General features: G+C 37.9%; 1 protein-coding gene across 1 annotated transcript; it reads right to left on the bottom strand.

Annotated features, from left to right (window-relative positions):
* Positions 1-440: 440 nt before the first annotated feature.
* LOC114668148 (protein BTG4-like) lies at positions 441-13,669 on the bottom strand. Its single transcript, XM_028823778.2, has 5 exons — positions 13,639-13,669; positions 11,583-11,766; positions 8,992-9,129; positions 5,524-5,776; positions 441-894 (listed from the first exon to the last, which is right to left on the bottom strand). Exons 2-5 carry the CDS (start codon positions 11,756-11,758, stop codon positions 673-675), a joined length of 789 nt encoding a protein of 262 aa, XP_028679611.2. The 5' UTR covers positions 11,759-11,766; positions 13,639-13,669; the 3' UTR covers positions 441-672.
* Between the last annotated feature and the right edge of the window lie 7,564 nt (positions 13,670-21,233).

Raw genomic sequence — 21,233 nt, forward strand, 5'->3', positions numbered from 1 at the left:
AAGGAGAAAAGTATGAGCTTTTAACATTCTGTTGGGGTCAAATTTGATGTTTTATAACAGTCATTTCCCCTTGTTTTAGCTCAGTGGTGCACAATTATTATTAGCTTATGCAGTTTATACATAGTTGTCTTGTAGCAGTATTATCAGTTCACATAATTGTCTCTTTAATTAGCTCTAGTTCTGTTACTTAACTCTTAGTCATAATCCTAATGACAAAGGTAGTGATGTTATAGTAAGAGAATTCAGTTTATTTTTAGAACATTCCTGTTAAGAACTACAAATTACATTTATTTCACTGTGTCAGATAACATATCTGGATTATTAGTACAGAAGACAAGGTCTCACTCTGGATTGAAACAGTGCAGAAGGAACCACAGAAGACAACCCTTCCAAGGAATACAGGAACATCCAAATAGCTAAATTTACATGAAATTAAATGTTAGTCAGATGCTGAATGTACATGCCAAAGGAATTGCCAGCCTTTGGAGCAGTTATGCATAATACTGGCAAAGGAGGTTGAAACAAAGCAGTGCTGAAAAGAAATTAAGTTGCAAAGTTTAGATTTGCTCATTTTACTCTGGTGGTTATTTTCCTGTTAAATTTTCTGCAACTATCGTGTCTGGTCAGCATGTGGTTTTCAATGTTCCAAAATGATGTTTGGTGCTGGAATTTTTACTTAGCAGTTAAACCTTTTCTCACTCCATATGGTTGTAAAGCTACTTGGGGGATGATGAACTGAGGAGTGGTGTAGCCATGAGTCTCTGATGGAATACAGTAATAGATGAGTGGCGTTCCAAGATGGTAAACAGTAGTATGATATAAAGGGGCACTCCCTCCATACTGAAGCCACACCGGTGTAGGATGATAAATGCACTGAAGAGAGGGAGCCTTATGCTGTAAACAGAAAGTGTGTTTATAGGATTAATAAACAAGGCTTTTCATGTGATTATTTAATCAACTGACTTAAGCATTCACATTAAATCATTACATTATCAGCTACACTAAAACATTGTTTACCGTTTCCTGCCCAGGCGTTCTTTCATAATGGACATACAGCGGTTATAGAAAGCATTCTCCACCACCTGTGTGTTTCCATTTTTGTCAGAACGCAGAGTTAAATGTGTTTCTTTCATACCTAATGCCGCCTGCTGCTGAGTTAGGTTTGAACTTTTGTTCAACTTAGAACTTTGATATACAGGTCCAGCAATGCATTATAGATGGAGAAGTACCTAAGTAACAGTTTCTCTTGGTGTTTTGGGGCGGTGTATTTGCTAGAGGTTTGTAGTTGTCAGTCTGACCTAGCTGCTGTATATCTCAGTTCTGTGGGGTGTTGGTAAAACCCACATCCAAGTTATACAAAGGACTCCAGAGAAGAGCAATTTATAACTTCTCTGTATTCATTGAGGATGAGGTCTCTGCCATTGTGGCTGTATGTTTTGAGTCCTCTGGATTCACAAATCTCTTCCTTACATCTCATGTCTTGTCTTGTCATTACAGTCTTGTAAGTTGATGGTTGTATGGTTTTCTCCAGTATTTCTTTCTAGTTTGCACATTACAGTCAGTTTGAGATGGTTGAGTCGCAGTACTTTGGAATGAGGTCAATAAAAATGCAAGTTTCAATTTCCTCAATCCATGGAGTATTTATTCATGTAGCCATGTTGTGCCACCTATGTCATTGATGGAGATTTCATGGATGTCTCCCTACTATTCCCCCACAATACCTGTAGTTTTTTTTGTATTTCCATTACTTTGTATAGGCTTGTTGACACCCTCTGTGGTAATATGCTCAGTTCTACACAGATTGATTTGTTCTTTATTTACACTTCTTCATAAAGAAGGAGATACATTTTTTTTTCCCTTCCTTCAAGTGGTGTTTCCGAGTCCTCAGTTGTCCTAATGTAGCCTTGAGCTGTATTGGCCGAGTGACTTGACGGAGACGGTTTAACCATTTCAAGTGTACTGTACTGGCGGTGTGCACAACTGAACAGATAGCCTTCATTTAAGCAGCTACTGGACTTAATACATTTCACACTGGATACATTAAGAGTCTAATCAGATGTGATATAGGAAAGATAAAAACTGAACTATTAATTTGAAGTTGCATAATTATGACAATACTGAGTTCATTGTCACAAAACACCCTTATTAAATGCTGTATTTTGTTTTGGTGCCTTGCAAAATTTTCCAGTCCCATTAATGAATAACGTATCCCATGCTGAATGTTCTTTTGTATTTTTATTTCAAACCACAAATCTCTTTTGATGTTGTTTTATGTTGTTTACCTACATATTCATTGCCTATGTTATATAAGCTCCAAGTTTACATCCCAAAATTAAAGGAATGCACCATCCAAATTGGTGTTTCTGCTGTTGTACAGACTTGGCCCCCATTGACACCTGTTTTATCAGAAACTTTACCTCCATTCTGTGTGAAAATTTAAGATTAAATTGTCTTAGCCATCATTACAAACTACATGGGGTACGCAATATAAAAAATATATTTGTGGGTGGAGTGTTCCTTTAAAGCAGGGGTCCTCAATCACAGTCCTGGAGGGGCGCAGTGGCTGCAGGTTTTTGTTCTAACCCGGTTGTTTAATTAGAAAGCAATTCTTGCCAATAATTTAATTTTATGGGTTGTTGGTGCTTTAACTCTGCTATGTCAGGTAATTCTCATATCCTAGATTTTCTTCCCCTTTGTAAAAATATCATCCAAATGATTTGAAGGCTAAAATGGAGGAGTAATTCTCATTCCTTCACTTTTTTCTCTTCACTTTCCTTCCAAGTATTTAATTAAATCCAATAGTGCATGATAAATACACACAGGTGTAAATGGTAACAAGATAAATGGAGAAATGCTGGCCTCTTCTCATTTGCATGTTATTGCTAATTAGGAACAATTAAAAACCAAGACTACAGCTGTTTAAGGCTAAAATAAGCAAAAAGGGTTCAAAATCTTAACGAGCGAGACAACTAAAGTGAAGCAGAAGTGTTACTTGAGCAATAAGTGCTTCTTATTAAGCAATTGGGTTGGAGCAAAAACCTGCAGCCATTGCTGCCCTTCAGGACCGTGATTGAGCACCCCTGCTTTAAAGGGTCATTGTAACGCTGGAGGACAGCTATTAGCTGTGAAAATGAAGACTGAAAAGCTTTCCAGAGAAGACAGAGGTAAACTACAAGGAAAAGGGTATGAAACAAATGTTTGGATGAGTGGACACTTTCTTATCAGAAAGTTGAAATTACTGTCTAATTATCCAGAAGCTGCTTTGAAAAGGTCATACTTTGAAATGGTATAAACAAGGAGATGTCTCAAGGCCATGGCAGAGCAGTCAGCCACATGAAGAGCCACTACAACCACCGCCATTGTACAGTATATAGCATACACATAGATGATACATAGAAAGTGCACTCACCACACATTAGCTATTAGGTGATGAGGGAGACGGTAGTTAGCCAGTTAGAGGCAGGGCATGATTAGGGGGTCAGAATGGAAGAGGCCATGACATCATGAAACAGGACTTTAGAAAACACCCTGCTCTTATTGAAAGATTCTCAGGGATCTTTTATGACCAGAGAGATTGAGGACCTCGATTTTATGTCTCATCTGAAGGACAGGGCCAGTTTTTACATCGCTGTACTGGGACATGAGATGCACACACAGACCACAGTGTAAGTGCTCCCTGGTGGTCTCACCAACACCTCTTCCAGCAGCAAGCCAAGCTTTTCCTATATGGTCTCCTATTATGCCTCGCTGTGACTGCCAAGTTCTATCTATCTAGGCTTTCATGCCTCACTGTCTGTCTATTGCCTTTCATGTCAATCTATCTAGTAATCATTCAAGTACTGTCCAGGCCCAAGCCTGCTTAGCTCCCGGTGGATTATGCATTATGAAGTGCATGTGGTATGGAAGTACTGTACAAGGCCAAAGTAACCCAAAAAATTAATATGCTATCCTGGCCCAGTCAAAGCCCTGGTATGGTCAAACTAAAAATTCGTGGCACTATTGGAAAATTAAGATGCCCCCACTAACATGAACTACTTGGAGCAAATCAGCTGGAAAATTGCTCCTGAATCAGAGTGTGCATTCTTAATCCATAAGAATTGAACCCATTACTGCTGAAAAAGGGAGTTCTACAGATTATTCAAGTGTAGGGATAATTGGGATAAAAACTTCAAACAATAGTTACTAATTTTTCGTAACATTTTTTTTAATAAAGCAGTATTATATAATAATTTTGCTGCTTTATAATAAAAAATTTTCAGAGAACAAATATTCAGTGTATGATTTGTTAACATCGTGTCACATAAGATGGTTTTTCCAGCAATTTTCAGTGGTAGCCTTCATTTATATACAGTAATCTTAGCAAGTTGGAGGCAGTCGGCAGCACGCTCCCATAGTCACCTAGTGTGACATACCCAATAACTAACTCCTACTGGTCTGCGACCCACCTTTAGTCATAGGGGTGGGCTCAGTGTGCACAAGGGCTAACATCCAATGAATGCTCATACGAAAGTCCAATGCATGTAATGCAGCAGCGATGAATACCGAATGTGTGTGGCTTGGACCTCACAAACAAAAGAGAAGCTTGTCTGTCTGACGTCTCATGTTTTATGTTCTAGAACAAAATGGAAAAAAAGAAAAAGAATGGCAGAGATTACGAACGAACTCGTTGTATCTGTTAACCCTTCGTACAGCACCGGCTTCATCAGGCAGCATGAATTTGGATCTCAGATAAAGGGACAAACATGACGGTGCTGGAGGGTCGGCGTGTAGTTGCTAAATTTGAAATGCCCAGTGATTTTCAGTCATATAAACTGATGCTATCTGGTGACAAGATCAGCAACTGCAGTTGGCAAGTATGACATATCCTAGGACTGGAAATCACGCAATGTGACATCGGCTTTATTCAGTAAAATTGGAGAAGTTATCCGAATAGTTTTTCAAGGCAGTGCATATCATTAAAAAGGTGGCAGGGTGAGTGAATGCTTTTTATAACCACTATAAGTTAGACTTGTTTTATTGACAGTACTTCTGTTCAGTACTTTTCTCCTCATTACTAACTGTAAAAGGAATGTCTGTTATAATTTACTATAAATTGAAACCAAATATTTACAGAGAGAAAGACAATTAAAGCAATTAAAAGACACAGGCAAGTTGTCATAAATGCTTAGAGATGTACTTTAAATTTAAAGTGATTTAGAAAATTGATATCTCATTATTTTCCAAAACTATCATGAATTTTACAGCTTAAAGATATTAATTATAAAGTCATTCCTGTGACATGGCTTATATTGTATCTTAATGTATAATCATGGATGGGCATTGAAGCTTAAACCTGCAGCTTTTCTATAATACCACAAAAGCATAGGATAAAAGCAATGACTTCAAATAATGCTGCTTGGAATTTTAAAGTCTTCCTTATATACACAGTTCTGTTTAACTTTAATCAGGTTATGTATCATTTTTTAGAAGCATTATAATTCAAACAATTGTAAATAATTCATTTGACCCATTTGTGCACCCTACCTGTTTGCGCTTTTTCCTCTGAGGAAGGGGTGTCCTAACAGCATCTGTGGAGGATTCGGGGGTCTCCTTCTCTGTCTTACCTTCTGTTGGGGTTTCTTTCTCCCCCTCATTGTCTGAGGATGTTTCAGAGCTGTGGTCAGACGAATTAGCAGAGTGGTAATCTGATGTGTCTCCCTGGGAGTCGGCCTCCCGTTCTTCCTCACTCTTCATTTCAAATTGAGCAACAGTGAAGTAGTGTCCCTTATCTCCCGACCTGAGCAGGAACACAGCAAACTAAAATTTGTTGTAGTCGATTTGCTGGCCTTCATTTTATATAGTACCTTTTACAGAAAGTAACATTCATGTACACAAACACATTCACATTGTAATACGTTTAACTTTATGTATGTATTAGTGAAGCCTAAACATGTATAATACTTGCTGTTCGTAGAGTTGTATATTTAATTCCAAAGAATTATCCAGGGAAGAAGATGTGGATACAAAGCAGTAAAAATGTTATTTTGTAAAAACTATGGCTAGTTCCGGAATTTATATTTGTGGTGTGATTACTACTGACTGCTGACTGATTTTTGTGATCTGTGCCCATTGCCAGTGGCACCCAAATAGTTTTAATGCAACTGAATTTTTCCATGTTCACGTTCACTTTGATACACACACGTGCAATCCATTCACTCATGCAAAGCTCACCCTACATGAACACATACTGTATGTTGAGGCATAATGCAAGATGTAACATGAATAATGCATACCAAGCAGTAGTAAGCTAACACACAGAATGTACTGTATGTAGTATCTGATTAATACTGCTATACTGGACATACTCACTTACAGACCGATTGAAAGATTTTCGTTTTTATTTATTTTTTTTCCTTTTAACCCAGCCATAGGGGATGCAAAAACCATTGTGTTTCTTCGTGCCAGTCCCAAGCCCGGGTAAATGGGGAGGGTTACATCAGGAAGGGCATCCAGTTTAAAATTTTGCCAAATCAATATGCAGACAGATGATCCGCTTATGCAACCTCTAATGGGAGCAGCCGAAAGAAAATGATTTATTTTTTTCCCTTTAGAGTCTACAACTAACATATTTAGTATCTGATTGAGACAGTTGTGCTGGAGATATGTTATCTACCTAGTAAAACGGCCATGTTAAGAAACAGATGAGAGGGCGTTCTCTTACATAAAAGATGTTCAGAATTAGGTTAAGTGGGGACCCTGAAACTGGGGCCTGAGTGACCATAAATGTGTCATTTTGTGACATGGTAGGCCTAGTGTCCTGACCAGAATAGGTTTCAATTATTCTGGGGTAAGCTCTAGCACAGCACGCAGAAACTGAAATAAGCAGGTTCAAAAACAGACTGCTGGATGGATGGATGTAAATAAATTTAAGGGGATGGTTATGGGGCGAGGAACCCTATCAGAATTGGGTGAAGTTAAAGAGTGGTATCCCTCGGGGGTTAGTACTAGGGCCGCTGCTATTTTCAAAATATATAGAAATGATTTGCATAGGAATTTAAGGGACAAGCTGGTTAAGTTTGCAGATGATACCACACTAGGTGGATTGGCAGATAATCTCTAATCAGTTGAATCATTACAGAGGGACTCAGACAGCATACAGACTTGGGCAGATTTGTGGCAGATAAAATTTTATGTCAGTTAACATAAAGTATTACACGTGGGAAGTAAAAATATTAGGTTTGAATACACAATAGGAGGTCTGAAAATGTAAAGTACACCTTATAACAGGGGTGGGCAGATTCAGTCCTGTAGGGCCGCAGTGGCTGCAGGTTTTTGCTCCAACCCAGTTGCTTAATAAGAAGCCCTTATTGCTCAAGTAATACTTCAGCTTCACTTTCGTTGTCTCGCTTGTTAAGGTTTTGAACCCTTGTTGCTTATTTTAGTCTTAAACAGCTGTATTATTGGTTTTTAATTGCTCCTAATTAGCAACACCATGCAAATGACAAAAGAGACCAGCATTTCCCCATTTAGCTTGTTTTCATTTACACCTGTGTGTATTTATCACGCACTATTTGGTTTAATTAAATACTTGGAAGGAAAGTGAAGAGAAAAAAGTGAAGCACTGAGAATTACTTATCTGTTTTAGACTTCAAATCATTTGGATGATATCCTTAGAAAGGAAAATAAATCTAGGATATGAGAATGACCTGACATGGCACTAGCAAGCCATGCAATTAAATAATTGACAAGGATTGGTTTTTAATTAAGCAACTGGGTTGGAACAAAAACCTGCAACCACTGCGGCCCTCCAGGACTGAAACTGCCCACCCCTTCCTTATAAGAAGGTTTAAGGAGTCACAGTGGACTCTAAGCTATTGGCTTCCAGACCGTGTTCAGAAGCCATTAAGAAAGCTAACAGAATGACAGATTATATAGCGCCTTGATGTGTGGAGTACAAGTCACAGGAGGTTAGACTCAAGCTTTATAACACACTGGTGAGGCCTCATCTGGAGTACTGTGTGCAAGTTTGGTCTCCAGGCTACAAAAAGGACATAGCAGCACTAGAAAAGGTCCAGAGAAGAGCAACTGGGCTGATTCCAGGGAATAAGTTATGAGGAAAGACTAAAAGAGCTGAGCCTTTTCAGTTTAAGCAAAAGGGGATTAGGAGGTGACATGACTGAAGTGTTTAAAAGTGGATTGAAACTGTTGCTTTAAAATGAGATCAACAGGAACATGGGGACACAGTTGGTAACTTGTTAAGGGTAAATTTCACACAAACTTTAGGAGTTTTAATTAACACAAAGGATCATAGACATTTGGCATAACCAAGTACCAAGTAGTGTGGTAGACATTAGGAATTTAGAGACCTTCAAAACATTTATTTGGATAGGACTGGTGAGCTTTGTTGGGCTGAATAGCCTATTCTCTTCTAAATTTTTCTAATGTTCTAGTAATATGCGTTCATCCAGAAGAACTTCTTCCAGATTCTGTATAACTGCCATCAGAATCCAATTGCCATAAAGAATTGAAACTGACACCTCCACCCTACTGACACCATAAATGAGCAGTGGGGTCTGTAACGGATGAAGCTATCAAAAAATTGTAACTGCATGGCTGAAATAGAAAATAGCACAGGAGAGAGAAACATATCATTTTTGTAAGTTTAACTATGAAATTAATGCTGAGTTAGAAGACATTCTGCTGGCTTTTACAAAACGAAAATCACATTCTTGCTGAGGCTCTCGATTATGTGTTCATTTCAATTTCTACTTGCCACAAATTAAAAACTAAATAAATTAACATCTGGATTTCAGGATGAAAAGTCATTATTTAATGGACTTTCATGCAAGTGTTTATTAAGAAAAGTAAAATTAAACTGAAGAGAAGGTTAATGAGGATTTTATATTTCAACTTGCATAGAAAATTAGCAATTAGTGTGACCCCATAACAGAACTAATTTGTAAAGAAAATGCTACAAAGTGTGGTCAGAACTATGTTTAAAAAGAAACTTACCGGGCAGAGACCTCAAAAGGGTCAATCCAGAGTATGAGCTCCCTGGGCAGGCCCAGTTCCATTGGATCCAACTCACTTTCCTGGAAAGCTTGCAGTACCGACTCATCGCATGATTGATTGCTGCTGATCAGAATACTCCTTTAGAAAGGAAACAGTGGATTGGAGAGAGAGCAACTCAAGGGAGGCATCTGAATTGTCTACAAGCAAACATCAAATAAAGTGGATGTGTTCTAAAGGTGAATGATAACACCAGACCCTGTTTAGATGTGTGATAAGCAAAAAAGGTGAAGGTGTTATGCATCTGTCCAACAACCCCAGATAACGTGTGTCCTGTGATAGATTAGCATCTAATCCAGGATTGGCTCCTGGTTGTCTTGCAACCATTGCTTTCAGGTCAGGGTCTAGCTCCCTGAGGCCCTTTAATTAGATAACAGATGGAAGTACAGTATGTACCATATATGTTTTTAAACCACATTTTCATCAATGGTAAAAGAAAAGATTCTGTACTGTAAAGGAGCAAACTATTGAAGAAGCATATTAAGTTTAGATAATACTTGTATTACAGTGGCCATTCTATTGGGTACTCCAAATGAAAAACATGTTAGTTGTCCATTCATCCTCAGGGCAGCTCAAATTTGTCCCCTGCAGAAATTCCTAGGTCATTCTGCACTTATGAGATGCATTGACAAATGGGATGAAACAAATTATAGGAGTCAGGTGAGATCTTTAAGAATTGTCTGCAACTCAGCATCAGCAAAACCAAGAAACTGGTTATTGATTTTCACTGCACCATTAAGGGAGTGGATGAGGATGTGGTGCAGCTACAAGTCCTTGGGTGTCCACATCAGTGACATGCTGGACTAGTCTAGTAAGACTGAGGAACTACAGCTCTTTTTTCTTAGGAGATTGCATTCATTTAATGTGGTTAGTGACATCCTTTACAGTCAACTCTGTGATGGTCAGTGCCGTTTTATATCGTGTGGTTTTCTGGACTGGAAATAGCACATTGAGAGAGACCCAGCAGATGAACAAACTGATTAAGAAGGCAGGCTTGGTTATGGGACTCACTCTCAACCCACTGGACATATTAGTGAAGGAGGGGATGAAGACAAAACTGATGGCTATTATGAACAATGTTACACATTTTCTCTATGACATACTAACACTGCAGACTTTCAGCAAAAGAATTATACATCATAAGTGTGTCAAACGCTAAAGGGGCTCCTTCATGCCTACCATAATACACTTTTATTTTACCTAATTCTGACTGCTCTCTTATCTGGAGCCAGGTGAGAAGTTGTCTACTTCTTTTTTAAGATTCTTGTGTGTTTTTGTGGAGATTTTCTATTGTTTTTTATAATATTTCTATATTTCTTGATTTCAAGTTCTATCCTATCTATCTATCTATCTATCTATCTATCTATCTATCTATCTATCTATCTATCTATCTACAGGTAAGTGTCAAACCTGCAGTAAAGGTCCATTCAGCCTCATTGTTGATCTTGTTTAATTTCATCCCACAGATCTTTAAATTAACTGAGATCCGGCAAATGGGGAGGCCATTGCTTTATGATAAATTCACTGCTGTGTCACTGATGTCCTTCTGCAAAAGCCCATTTGCTAGATGTGTATGATGCTGCAATGAAGGACATTTTTTGATATTCCTCAAATCAAGGGAGTCATTGTGTGCCACCAAATTGTGTCACATATATGCCGCAACACTACAAGACCATCACAACCCTATGCTGTTAAAACTCAGTAAAAAGGATTCATGTATTCATTTTTTTTCTTTTTCTTTAACTATATCACGGCTCTCCCATCATCACACAAGCCAATGTCTTTTTCAGCCATAAAGTGTTTGCATTCTTTACCTTGTTGCTGACATTTCATCTTATTTTTGCAGATAAAAGTGGAATTCACTTGGGTCATTGGTTGACTATCCCTTCATAAGCTACAATGTTATAGTATTCTGGTGTACGTGGCTGTTAGCTGATTTACTGTGGCAGTTCTTGTCACAATTTTTTAAGTTTATTGATTCATATAAATCATGTTTAAATGAGGCTGACAACATGGTCACCAGTCAATAGCCTGATATTTTTTAGGTGGTCATCCTCTCTTGTTATCCCCATGACAATGCTATAAGTGAGGCTGCTGTTCCTGATACACACACCAACCCTGAATGGGGATGCTGGTCCATCTTATGGATTATCCATTTGGCGTATTAGCCAGTCACACCTGTTTGGGAGGTTTGGGAGATGAAACTTAAGTGCTTAAAGGAAATGCCCTTGGAATTGAACGCATGCTGCTGGAGCCGTGCAGCTCTAATTGCTGTACCAGATTAAGTTAATACATAAGTGTCTCGGATTCAGATCTTTGAGCTCCACCACTGTTTCACACATTTAAAACTGAACAATAAGTCATTTGCAACAATTGTGGAAAGTTGAGAACCAGTGTGATCAATCAATGGGAAGCAAGGTACATTTGGAAACAAATTTATTTTCACATCTGTTAATGTAACTGTTTTTATTCCAACAGCAAAGCCAAAAATAATATCTTTTTTTCCTTGTCTGGTAACTCATATAGCCTCTTACCTGAATGCCTGGCCCCGACTCGGGTTGGCAGGGTACCAGTGGTTAGTATACCTCCTACAGAGTATGGCCATTAATTTCTTGCCAAAACACTCCACTTTGTGCTCATCTGCCTTTCCTCGTGCTTTCAGCAACTCAACCAGGAAGTCCACTCCTGCTCTCACTTCTCTTTTCATCATACAATGTTCTGTAACAGCAGAAAGATGATTCCATATTCATGTGTGAAATCCTCACTTGCCTGGTAAATGTGTATATATATATGCTGTTTAAATTTGGGTGGGGGCTGTGTTTAGAGTTATATGGGACTATGTTGATATAATGCTAATATATAATGCTATGATATAATGCTAAAGCATGAATAAAAAAAACAGAACAAATAAAGAAAAAATTTTGCAACCAGAAAAAAGAATGACATCAGCTTTGTCTTTGCAACAACATTAATTTGTTAAAAAATAATGATAACATGTCTTGGCTGACACCCTATTCTGGGTTCATTCCAGGCTTGTGCTAAATGTGCTAGACTTGTATGTGCCCCCCTGTATTGGACCAATGCTTTGACTGATTATGCAATGTATATTTACAGTATACTGTGTGATTGTAAAGTCCAAAATAAGAATAATGTGAGTGGTGATGTTTTGCATGTTGTTCAGACATGCAAGTGAGAATTTCTATGTACTGTCTACACACGACAGTACTACCACTACAAATACTAGTACTTACTAGCAATAAAAAAGGACAGGAAATTTAGAATGATTCCAAGGACCTCAGACTGGCAGGGGCCCTCAGAATTTTTGGAAAATAATTGTATCAAGTTTTATTTACACTTTGGAAAATAACGGTTTTGGTATTGTCTTCTTTTTTGGCCAAACATATCCATCCAGGCCATCTGTAATTTTATGTACCCCCTCTCTTTTAACAAAATGGATCAGCCCAGTTCTAACGAACTTGAACGACAGAATGGCAAACCACACAATTGAAAGCCAACTTTAGATGTATATTCGTTTTGCTTATCTTGAAATTTCAAAGCCAAAATCCAAGTGCCACAAAAGAAAAGAAAGTCAAGAAAAGTTTGAAGGAGAGAGAGGAGAAAGTGATAGTCACCCATTTTTCTCAGAGAAAGGTCAGTTTGTTAATGTTAGTCCATTCTCCATTTGTTGCTCAAACAAATCAATTTACAAGATTGTTCAATCTAACCCAATAACCAGAAAATGTAACTAGTTATGTTAGTAACAAACTATGATTTTGGTAATATATATTACTGTACACTGTATTCTTCTAGGGGATGTGGTTGGTTTAGTCTGGGTGGGGGCCCATTTGAACTGCACTGGAAGTGGAAAATTAATGGAGGGACAGGTTGCAAAGAAATGTGTGTATACTTTACTTGTAGACTTCTAACTTTACCAAGTTGGAGGGAGTATGTGCATGTGATGACCCTCAGTTTCTTTAGGCGGTTTTGAGTAAAGGGATGAAATGATGTCTTAGTGTGTCCCACATAGAGACAAAGCAAAACGAGAAATTTCCAAAAATATTAAGAGTCCCCTAATAGAGCAGAGACAAGGGACAGGTAATGTTTTATGAATTTAATATGTAATTCTCGAATTATGAATTATTTAATGAATGGTAAGTTGTTTAAACGTGTAGCTATTACCGTGGCTTGAGCTGTGGATGTTTAAATTAGATTTCTATGCACAAAACAAACAAAAAAAAAACTAATTCCAGTACAGCTTTGTAAAAATGTGAGATGACCAAAGTGACACTGATTTCATGCTGCATTTATCCAGGGCCAATGCTGCAGGAATAGGCTCCATTCGTCTGCAACCCTGAATTAGATTAAGCGTATTTGAAAATGTTATTTTATTTATTTGGACGTACGACAACGACAGCACACGCACTTCGATGTATTTGCATATGGGTTTATGGTGTACGGTTGATTAATTTAAAATACCTGCATACAAAACCTTTTTTTGGTATACTGTCTGACAAAACTAAAGCACATTAGTGCGCAGCCCAGAGACCAACTAACGGCGGATACCAGAGACTTCAAATAAAATGAGCTCACCCTTCACATTAGGTATAACCGCAGCATGTTCCCGGCTGGCGCCCGCGAGATTATGTAACAATTAGGGGGTAACACGGCAGTTTAACTCTCAGATATTAACGTGAGAAAAGTGGAGAGCCGGGGCTGTAATTAACCCTTGTTGTGAAGGATTGCTAGGATGTACCTCGATGTCTGCGTTGAACTTCTTCAGCTTTTTACGGGTATGGCTGCTAACCGACGATAGGCAGACAGTTAGAGAAAAAAATATATTTTGTCCAATGAGCGAGACATCATGAATAGATCTCGTAATAAAGCTAATGGGGGAATGGCAATTTTGAACCGTAATAAGGGAGTTGGAATAGATTCATGAATTAAAAGAAATACAAGAACTTGATTTCAATTTTAAGTAATGACGTATTTTTTAAATACAGGGTAACTGACAGCGTTGGGTTTGAAAATAAAGGAGCAAAAAGGGACATCATGTTGGGAAAACTGTCCCCTAGGTAGGTAATCAGGAGAGAAGTTATATATATATACGAGGGGGGACCCAAAAATAACCGGAATTTATTTATTTCCGGTTATTTTTGGGTCCCCCCTCGTATATATATAAAGTCAGTGTATGTGTGTGTTGTGTACATGTTCCAGCATCACTTCCGAACGACTCGGCTGGAGCGATTTTCATGAAACTTGGTACGCATGTTTCTCATTGGTCGACTGAGAATACTGTAGGGTGAAATCAACCCTAACCCTTGGGTAGGGTGGGGGGTGATCTTGCGATCTTGTCCAACAGAGTGAAGCTACAGACTGCAATGCCTCTGAATCTCGTCTTGTATGCATGTTATCATCCAGTTGAGACTTGGAATGACCACCAGAGGGCGAACTGGAGGTGACTGCCTTCATTCTTTATGTTTGACCAACACCGCGCCCCTGTTGCTTTTGAAATTAAATAGACTTAACCGGTTCCGAGCGTCAACTGGATGATAACTTACATATAAGACTGCAAGACAAGCACATTAGTGAGTCTTCATTTTCTGTTAATTTATTTTTATTTTTAAAGTTGTGATTTTTTTTAAATGAAAATTTTCTCAAACAATTAAAAAAAAAAACAACATTTTATTTTCCTCCCGGGCAACGCCGGGTATTTCAGCCATGTTAGCTAGTTACAAATAAAAGCACAGGCAGTCGAGGGGTGAAAAAAATAGCAGGAGTCAATAACAACAGTTTATTCAAATCGATATTTATTTTTTAAATAATGTAATTTAAATAATTTACATATTAATGTAAAGGGAGCTGATAAATTAATATTTGGATATTGTTGTCACATAATGCAAATTCTGTTTGATGCTCAACCTTTTTTTAGGGTGACTTGCACATGTCAGTCCTTCTAGAGTTGAGGTAGAGATAGGGTGGGACACAGTCAGATGTTTGCAGTCTGTCCTGCGGCATCAAGCACAGAATTGGAAACATCTAACTGTTTGGACCTTACAGAGTTGGAGAGGTACTCTGATAACTTGGGTATGGTAGGCAGGTATGAGGAATCAATGGGTCACATCAAAACATGTCCACAAAAAGAGGTAAAGAGGTGGACTCAGTCTGTAGGGGTATTGAAATGCAGGCTTGCTCCACGAGCAGAAAGTCTTGTACAGTGTATTGTCTTCTGGGTCTACAGATTAGGTAATTCCCTGGTAGGATGACAAGGGTCTTGAGTGGTGGATCTAGATATCATTGTCTATGCTGGAGTAAATTACACAAGTAAGGGCAGGCTATTAGTTCTGCAGTCAAACTTTAAAGAGTTACATGTCAAGCTGAGGAATAGAATTAACGAGGTATTCTTCTCTGAAGCTCTGCCTGTGCCACACAACAGTCCAGGTAAGACTAACCATGGAAATGTTATCTCAGATTTATAGGATAGAAAGGTATAGGTATATGGGTCATAGGTACTCCTTCTGGAAAAGATGACACCTGTTCTGTTGTGATGGCTTAAGCCCAAAGTTTAAGTGCTAATTTTAAATAAGTTACACATCAAAAATTGCTTGCTTGACTATTAGGAATATCTCAAATAAAAGAAGTGAATTGGAATTGTATGTACACTGCTTTGCTGGCCTTTTAACGATGATACCTCGTTTGTTGCAGTTTGCAGTTTTGATGAGGGTTTTGATTCAGTTCATATCATGAGTAAGTTTTTCCAGAACAGAAATTTGTGGTAAAAAAATATTACATTAGTAATTTTTGAGCTTTTCTGGGCTAGATTTTGGTGAATATACAGGCATATACTTACGTACATACGGCAGGCAGTGTGGCATAGTGGTTTAGGCTTTGGACTTAAAAAACCCCTGAGGTTCAAATCCCACTACTGACACTATGTGACTGTGAGCAAGTCACTTCACCTGCCTGTGCTCCAATTGGAAAAACAAAAGAAATGTAACCAATTGTATCTCAAACGTTGTAAGTCGCCTTGGGTAAAGGCATCAGCCAAATAGGTAAATGTAAATGTACATAAAATTAAATATAAATCTATAAATAATATGCACAAAGGAAACAACCTACTTTAAGGGCAGCATGTCATTTAGTTTAGAGACAACTGCAGAAGTATTTTCCCTGCCATTCAAAAAATATATATATTTTGTAATAATTATTGTGCTGTTTGACAAGAATTGTGTAACTATGTTATATGAATTTACTAAAAAAATACACTATTAGGGTTTGGAAAATGGATGGATAGATTAGCAAATTAACAAATAATAATAGATACAACACATAAGATTATATTTTATATGAGCATTAAAATACACATTTATTACATCATCAGTTTTCAAGTTCAAATTTATTGTCACATGTAAACACGGAACAAAAAGATAATTAACTGATTGACAATTACAACATGACTGATGGTGACTAGTGCTGTTGCCTTCCACTTTTAGACTCCTAGCTACATCACTATATCCCCATATTTATATAAATTTTAAAAGATTACTTACCCCTGTACTTCATCAACTTACATTTCAGGAATTATAAACAAACACCAGATTGTGTAATTGCACAAGTTATTAAAATGTGATATTTCTTTACAACTTTATAAATGTATAAACAGAATACCAGTACCACTGTTGCTCTAATGAATTGCATGTTTGACATGTTTTTTCACTGGGGGCTCTAGGGACACTTCAGTTAAGGTTGCAACAGTAAGGCCATCACCCACTGGAAGTGTTTACTCGGTCTGTAGAGCTACATTTGTATTTCAACATACTGGAAAAACAAAAGAAAAAAACTGAACACGCAATAAAACCAAAACTTATAACCTAACATATTTACAAGAGAAAGCTTTGATTGACAAGCTTCTTTATCGTTTAAGCTATATGAAAAAAAATGGCTAGGTCTTAGAGTATAATCAGCTAGCCTAAGAAAATCATGCATTCGACTTGCCAGAAGTTTTCAAAGATTCATCATTCTAGGGGCGGACTATTGTTCTGTTGAGGCGGGCCAGTGCTGTGCAACAAAATGCATGCTATTGGCGTGTGACAGAGTGCCATTAGTCCATGAGGGGTGGGCACTTGCCAGTGAGGAAATGGGGGCTCAGGCCTGTGACTGAGAGTCACTCATAACAGTACAGTACTCTTGCTGCGCTATGTCCCCACCACACTGCAAAATCGGAAGACAATTCAATTTTCAGTCCCTCAAACACTTACCTTTACTCACGCACAAAGTGAAAAGAAGACCAAAAACATTTCTAAAGATGGAGAAATTGATTGTAATATCTCATACTGTATATGATCACTTAGTGGTGACATGAAAAATAGTTTTTAGGGGAAAAGTTATAATTGATTGAATTTCTATACAAAACTAACACCCAACATTTGGCATTGCCTACAATTCACCAATCAAAAAATCTTGGGTATGTCAGCGCAACAGCAAGCAATCCATCCAGCTTACTCAAATATCTCTGAATGCAGGCCATTGGTCTGTACAAACTAACAGTACAGTATGCTGCTGTAACCCTTTTTATTTTTCTTTGATTGTTTCTTGCGTTCGGTTTAATTGTAAATATTACGTGTGGTGTAACACTGTTAGAGATCATGAGAAAAAAAGTTAGTGTTAAAACAGCAACTGCAATTGCATATTAATGGACCCTGGCGCCTCTTATATGTGGAAATGAGACACTGTCCCGTGAAAACATAAATGTATACAGGTGCATCTCAATGAATTAGAATATAATTGGAAAGTTTTCAGTAAATCAGTTTAAGATTTATTTCAGTAATTCAATTCAAAAAGTGAAATTCATATATTATATAGATTCATTACACACAGAGTGATATATTTCAAGAGTTTATTTCTTTTTCATTTTGATGATTATGGCCTACAGGTAATGAAAACTCAAAATTCAGAAAATCAAAATAAAAAAAAGATTTTAATACAAAAATGTTGGCCTACTTAAAGTATGTACACACTCAATACTTGGTCTGGGCTCCTTTTGTAACATGACATGGAGGTGATCAGCCTGTGGCACTGCTGAGGTGTTACGGAAGCCCAGGATGCTTTGATAGCAGCCTTCAGCTCGTCTGCATTGTTGGGTCTTGTTTCGCATCTTCCTCTTGACAATACCTTTAGGTCAGGTGAGTTTGCTGGCCAATCAAGGACAATGATACCATGGTCATTAAACCAGGTATTAGTACTTTTGGCAGTGTGGGCAGGTGCCAAGTCCTACTGGAAAATGAAATCAGCATCTCCATAAAGCTTGTCAGCAAAGGGAAGCATGAAGTGCTCTAAAATTTCCTGGTAGATTGCTGCACTGACTTTGGACTTGATAAAACACAGTGGAGCAACACCAGCAGATGACATGACTCTCCAAATCATCACTGACTGTGGAAACTTCACAGTGGACCTCAAGCAACTTGGATTCTGTGCCTCTCCACTCTTCCTCCAAACTCTGGGACCTTGATTTCCAAATGAAATGCAAAATTTACTTTCATCTGAAAAGAGGACTTTGGACCACTGAGCAACAGTCCAGTCCATTTTCTCCTTAGCCCAGGTTAGATGCTTCTGACGTTGACTCTGGTTCAGGAGTGGCTCGACACAAGGAATGCGACAGTTGTAGCCCATGTTCCAGATACGTCTGTGTGTGGTGGCTCTTGAAGCACTGACTCCAGCCGCAGTCCACTCCTTGTGAATCTCCCCCAAATTCTTGAATGCCTTGTGCTTCACAATCCTTTCAAGGCTGCGGTTATCCTGTTCCTTGTGCACCTTTTTCTGCCACATTTTTTCCTTCCACTTAACTTTCCATTAATATGCTTGGATACTGCACTCTGTGAACAGCTAGCTTCTTTAGCAATGACCACCGCTTGATTGTGTGGCCTACTGAACCAGTCTGAGAGACCATTTAAAGGCTTAGGACACCTTTACAGGTGTTTTGGGTTAATTAGCAGAGTGGAGTGTGACACCATGAGTCTACAATATTGAACCTTATCACAATATTCTAAATTTCTGAGATACTGAATTTTGGGTTTTCATTAGCTATAAGCCATAATCAGCAAAATGAAAAGAAATAAACGCTTGAAATATCACTCTGTGTAATGAATCTATATAATATACGAGTTTCACTTTTTGAATTGAATTAATGAAATAAATTAATTTTTTTATGCTATTCTAATTTATTGAGATGCACCTATAGTAGGCCTATACATAATGCTCCAACCCATTCTCCACACTGACTGAGACTGATTTGGCCCTGTCAATTCCCCTAAACCAGGAATCTCCAACACATCGCTTGCGAGCTACCGGTAGTTCGCCAATGGGTTAATGAATCCTACATAAATTTGAAAACTTGATTCGTCAAATTAGGGGTGGTGATCTTTCCTAAACTTCATATCATGATCCACAATCTGAATTGCAATCTATCTTTTCAATGTGGCATACACTTAAGGGAATATCTGGACTCAGACTCATCAAGACCTAAGTAACACTTTATTTTAAATATCAATCAAAGTTGAATTCAATTATTCTCTTATTCGCTAGCTAAGCGGAGTTAAGGAACACGTCCTAAAGCTGGCGAGTGAGTGAGGAAGGCCCCTCCCTTCGGCCCGCTTGTCTCTTTTGGATTCCCACAAATAAACTATGATACAAAGCAAAATGAGAGGAGTCGCAAAATCAACCAGAATGTACAAGCAAATTATAGAAAAAACCTGATCTAAATCCGTTAAATAGTTCTCTCATGAAAAATGGACAGACATACAGTCAGACAGACATTTGATTTTATATATTATATAATAGTAAACCTTAAAAATAATGTGCAGTTAAAGTCTCAACAGCATACTCAGCATTTCTGGAGCATAGTAGAGCTAAATAACTAAGAATCTTCACCAAGCAGCTCTGAAAATGTCTGCTTTGTTTGGGTCTACATACCTCGGTGAGTCTGCCTTTTCTGACATGAATGTCATGAAATCACAGTTCAGAACAAGACTGACAGATGAACATTTAAATGACTCCAGAAGAGTGAACTTAAGTGGCTGCACTCCACCATACACCTGCCTCTCTTGTTGATTCCATGCAGTGCCAGTCATCTCACTAACTAAAAAAACACATCACACATGCAACTGGACATGTGAATTGTCTTGTGAAGTGAAGCAGTGACATGGAACAAAATGACAAATGAATAAGTAATATCTGTGTATTTGTAATTGCATTGTTTTGCTTTGACAGCATTCATGTTTTAATGCAATAGTGTGAAATACATTAGAAAATGCATACAGACATACCAAATGCACTTGCTGGTGAACTAAATATTTTTTGTTTTAAAGCAAAATGTGAGTTGTGAACACCAACATGTTGTAAATATTCAGGCAAAACAAGCTTATTCAGTTTGTTTGGGTTGAAATAAGCTATGAGGATAAACGTTAGAAAACATAAGTAGCTCTCGGCCATTTACATTTTGTAAAAGTAGCTCTCAGGGGAAAATGGTTGGAGACCCCTGGCCTATCTATCTATCTATCTATCTATCTATCTATCTATCTATCTATCTATCTAACTATCTATCTATCTATTTATCTATCTATCTAAACCACAGGTGTTGAACTCCAGCCCTGCAGGGCTGAAGTGGCTGCAGGTTTTCATTCTAACCATCTTCTTCATTAGTGCCCAGTTTTTTGCTGCTAATTAACTTCTTTTGCCTTAATTTTAATTAACTTGACTCAGCCCCTTTGTTGTTTCTTTTTCCTTAATTAGCAGCAAAACAATAATGAGACACAAAACGAGATGCCCACACGACCAGCTATCCACAATATCTGAAAATAAAGAAAGGTGAAGTTCTCAGTAAGACTGATCCCTCAGATCACCAAAACATTTTGACGGTTTTCTTAGAAAAAACAGAAAATCAACAATTTTGGAAATGTCTGCTGTGGCAGAATGAGAGCAGCAACAAGCCATGGAATTAAAGAACAAGTTTAATTAACAGCAAGAATCAGCTTCTCATTAAGAAAGTGGTTGGAGTGAAATTGGTTGGAGTTTGAAGATCCAATTTGGCTGGTCATCTGTTGGCTCGTTTCACATCTTATTTCTGTTTGTCTGTGATTTAATAAAGAAAGGAATCAAGTCAGAGCACTGAATCCTTAAAAACAGGGCTATTA

This window comes from Erpetoichthys calabaricus, chromosome 17, assembly GCF_900747795.2.
Source record: "Erpetoichthys calabaricus chromosome 17, fErpCal1.3, whole genome shotgun sequence".
NCBI lineage: Eukaryota > Metazoa > Chordata > Cladistia > Polypteriformes > Polypteridae > Erpetoichthys > Erpetoichthys calabaricus.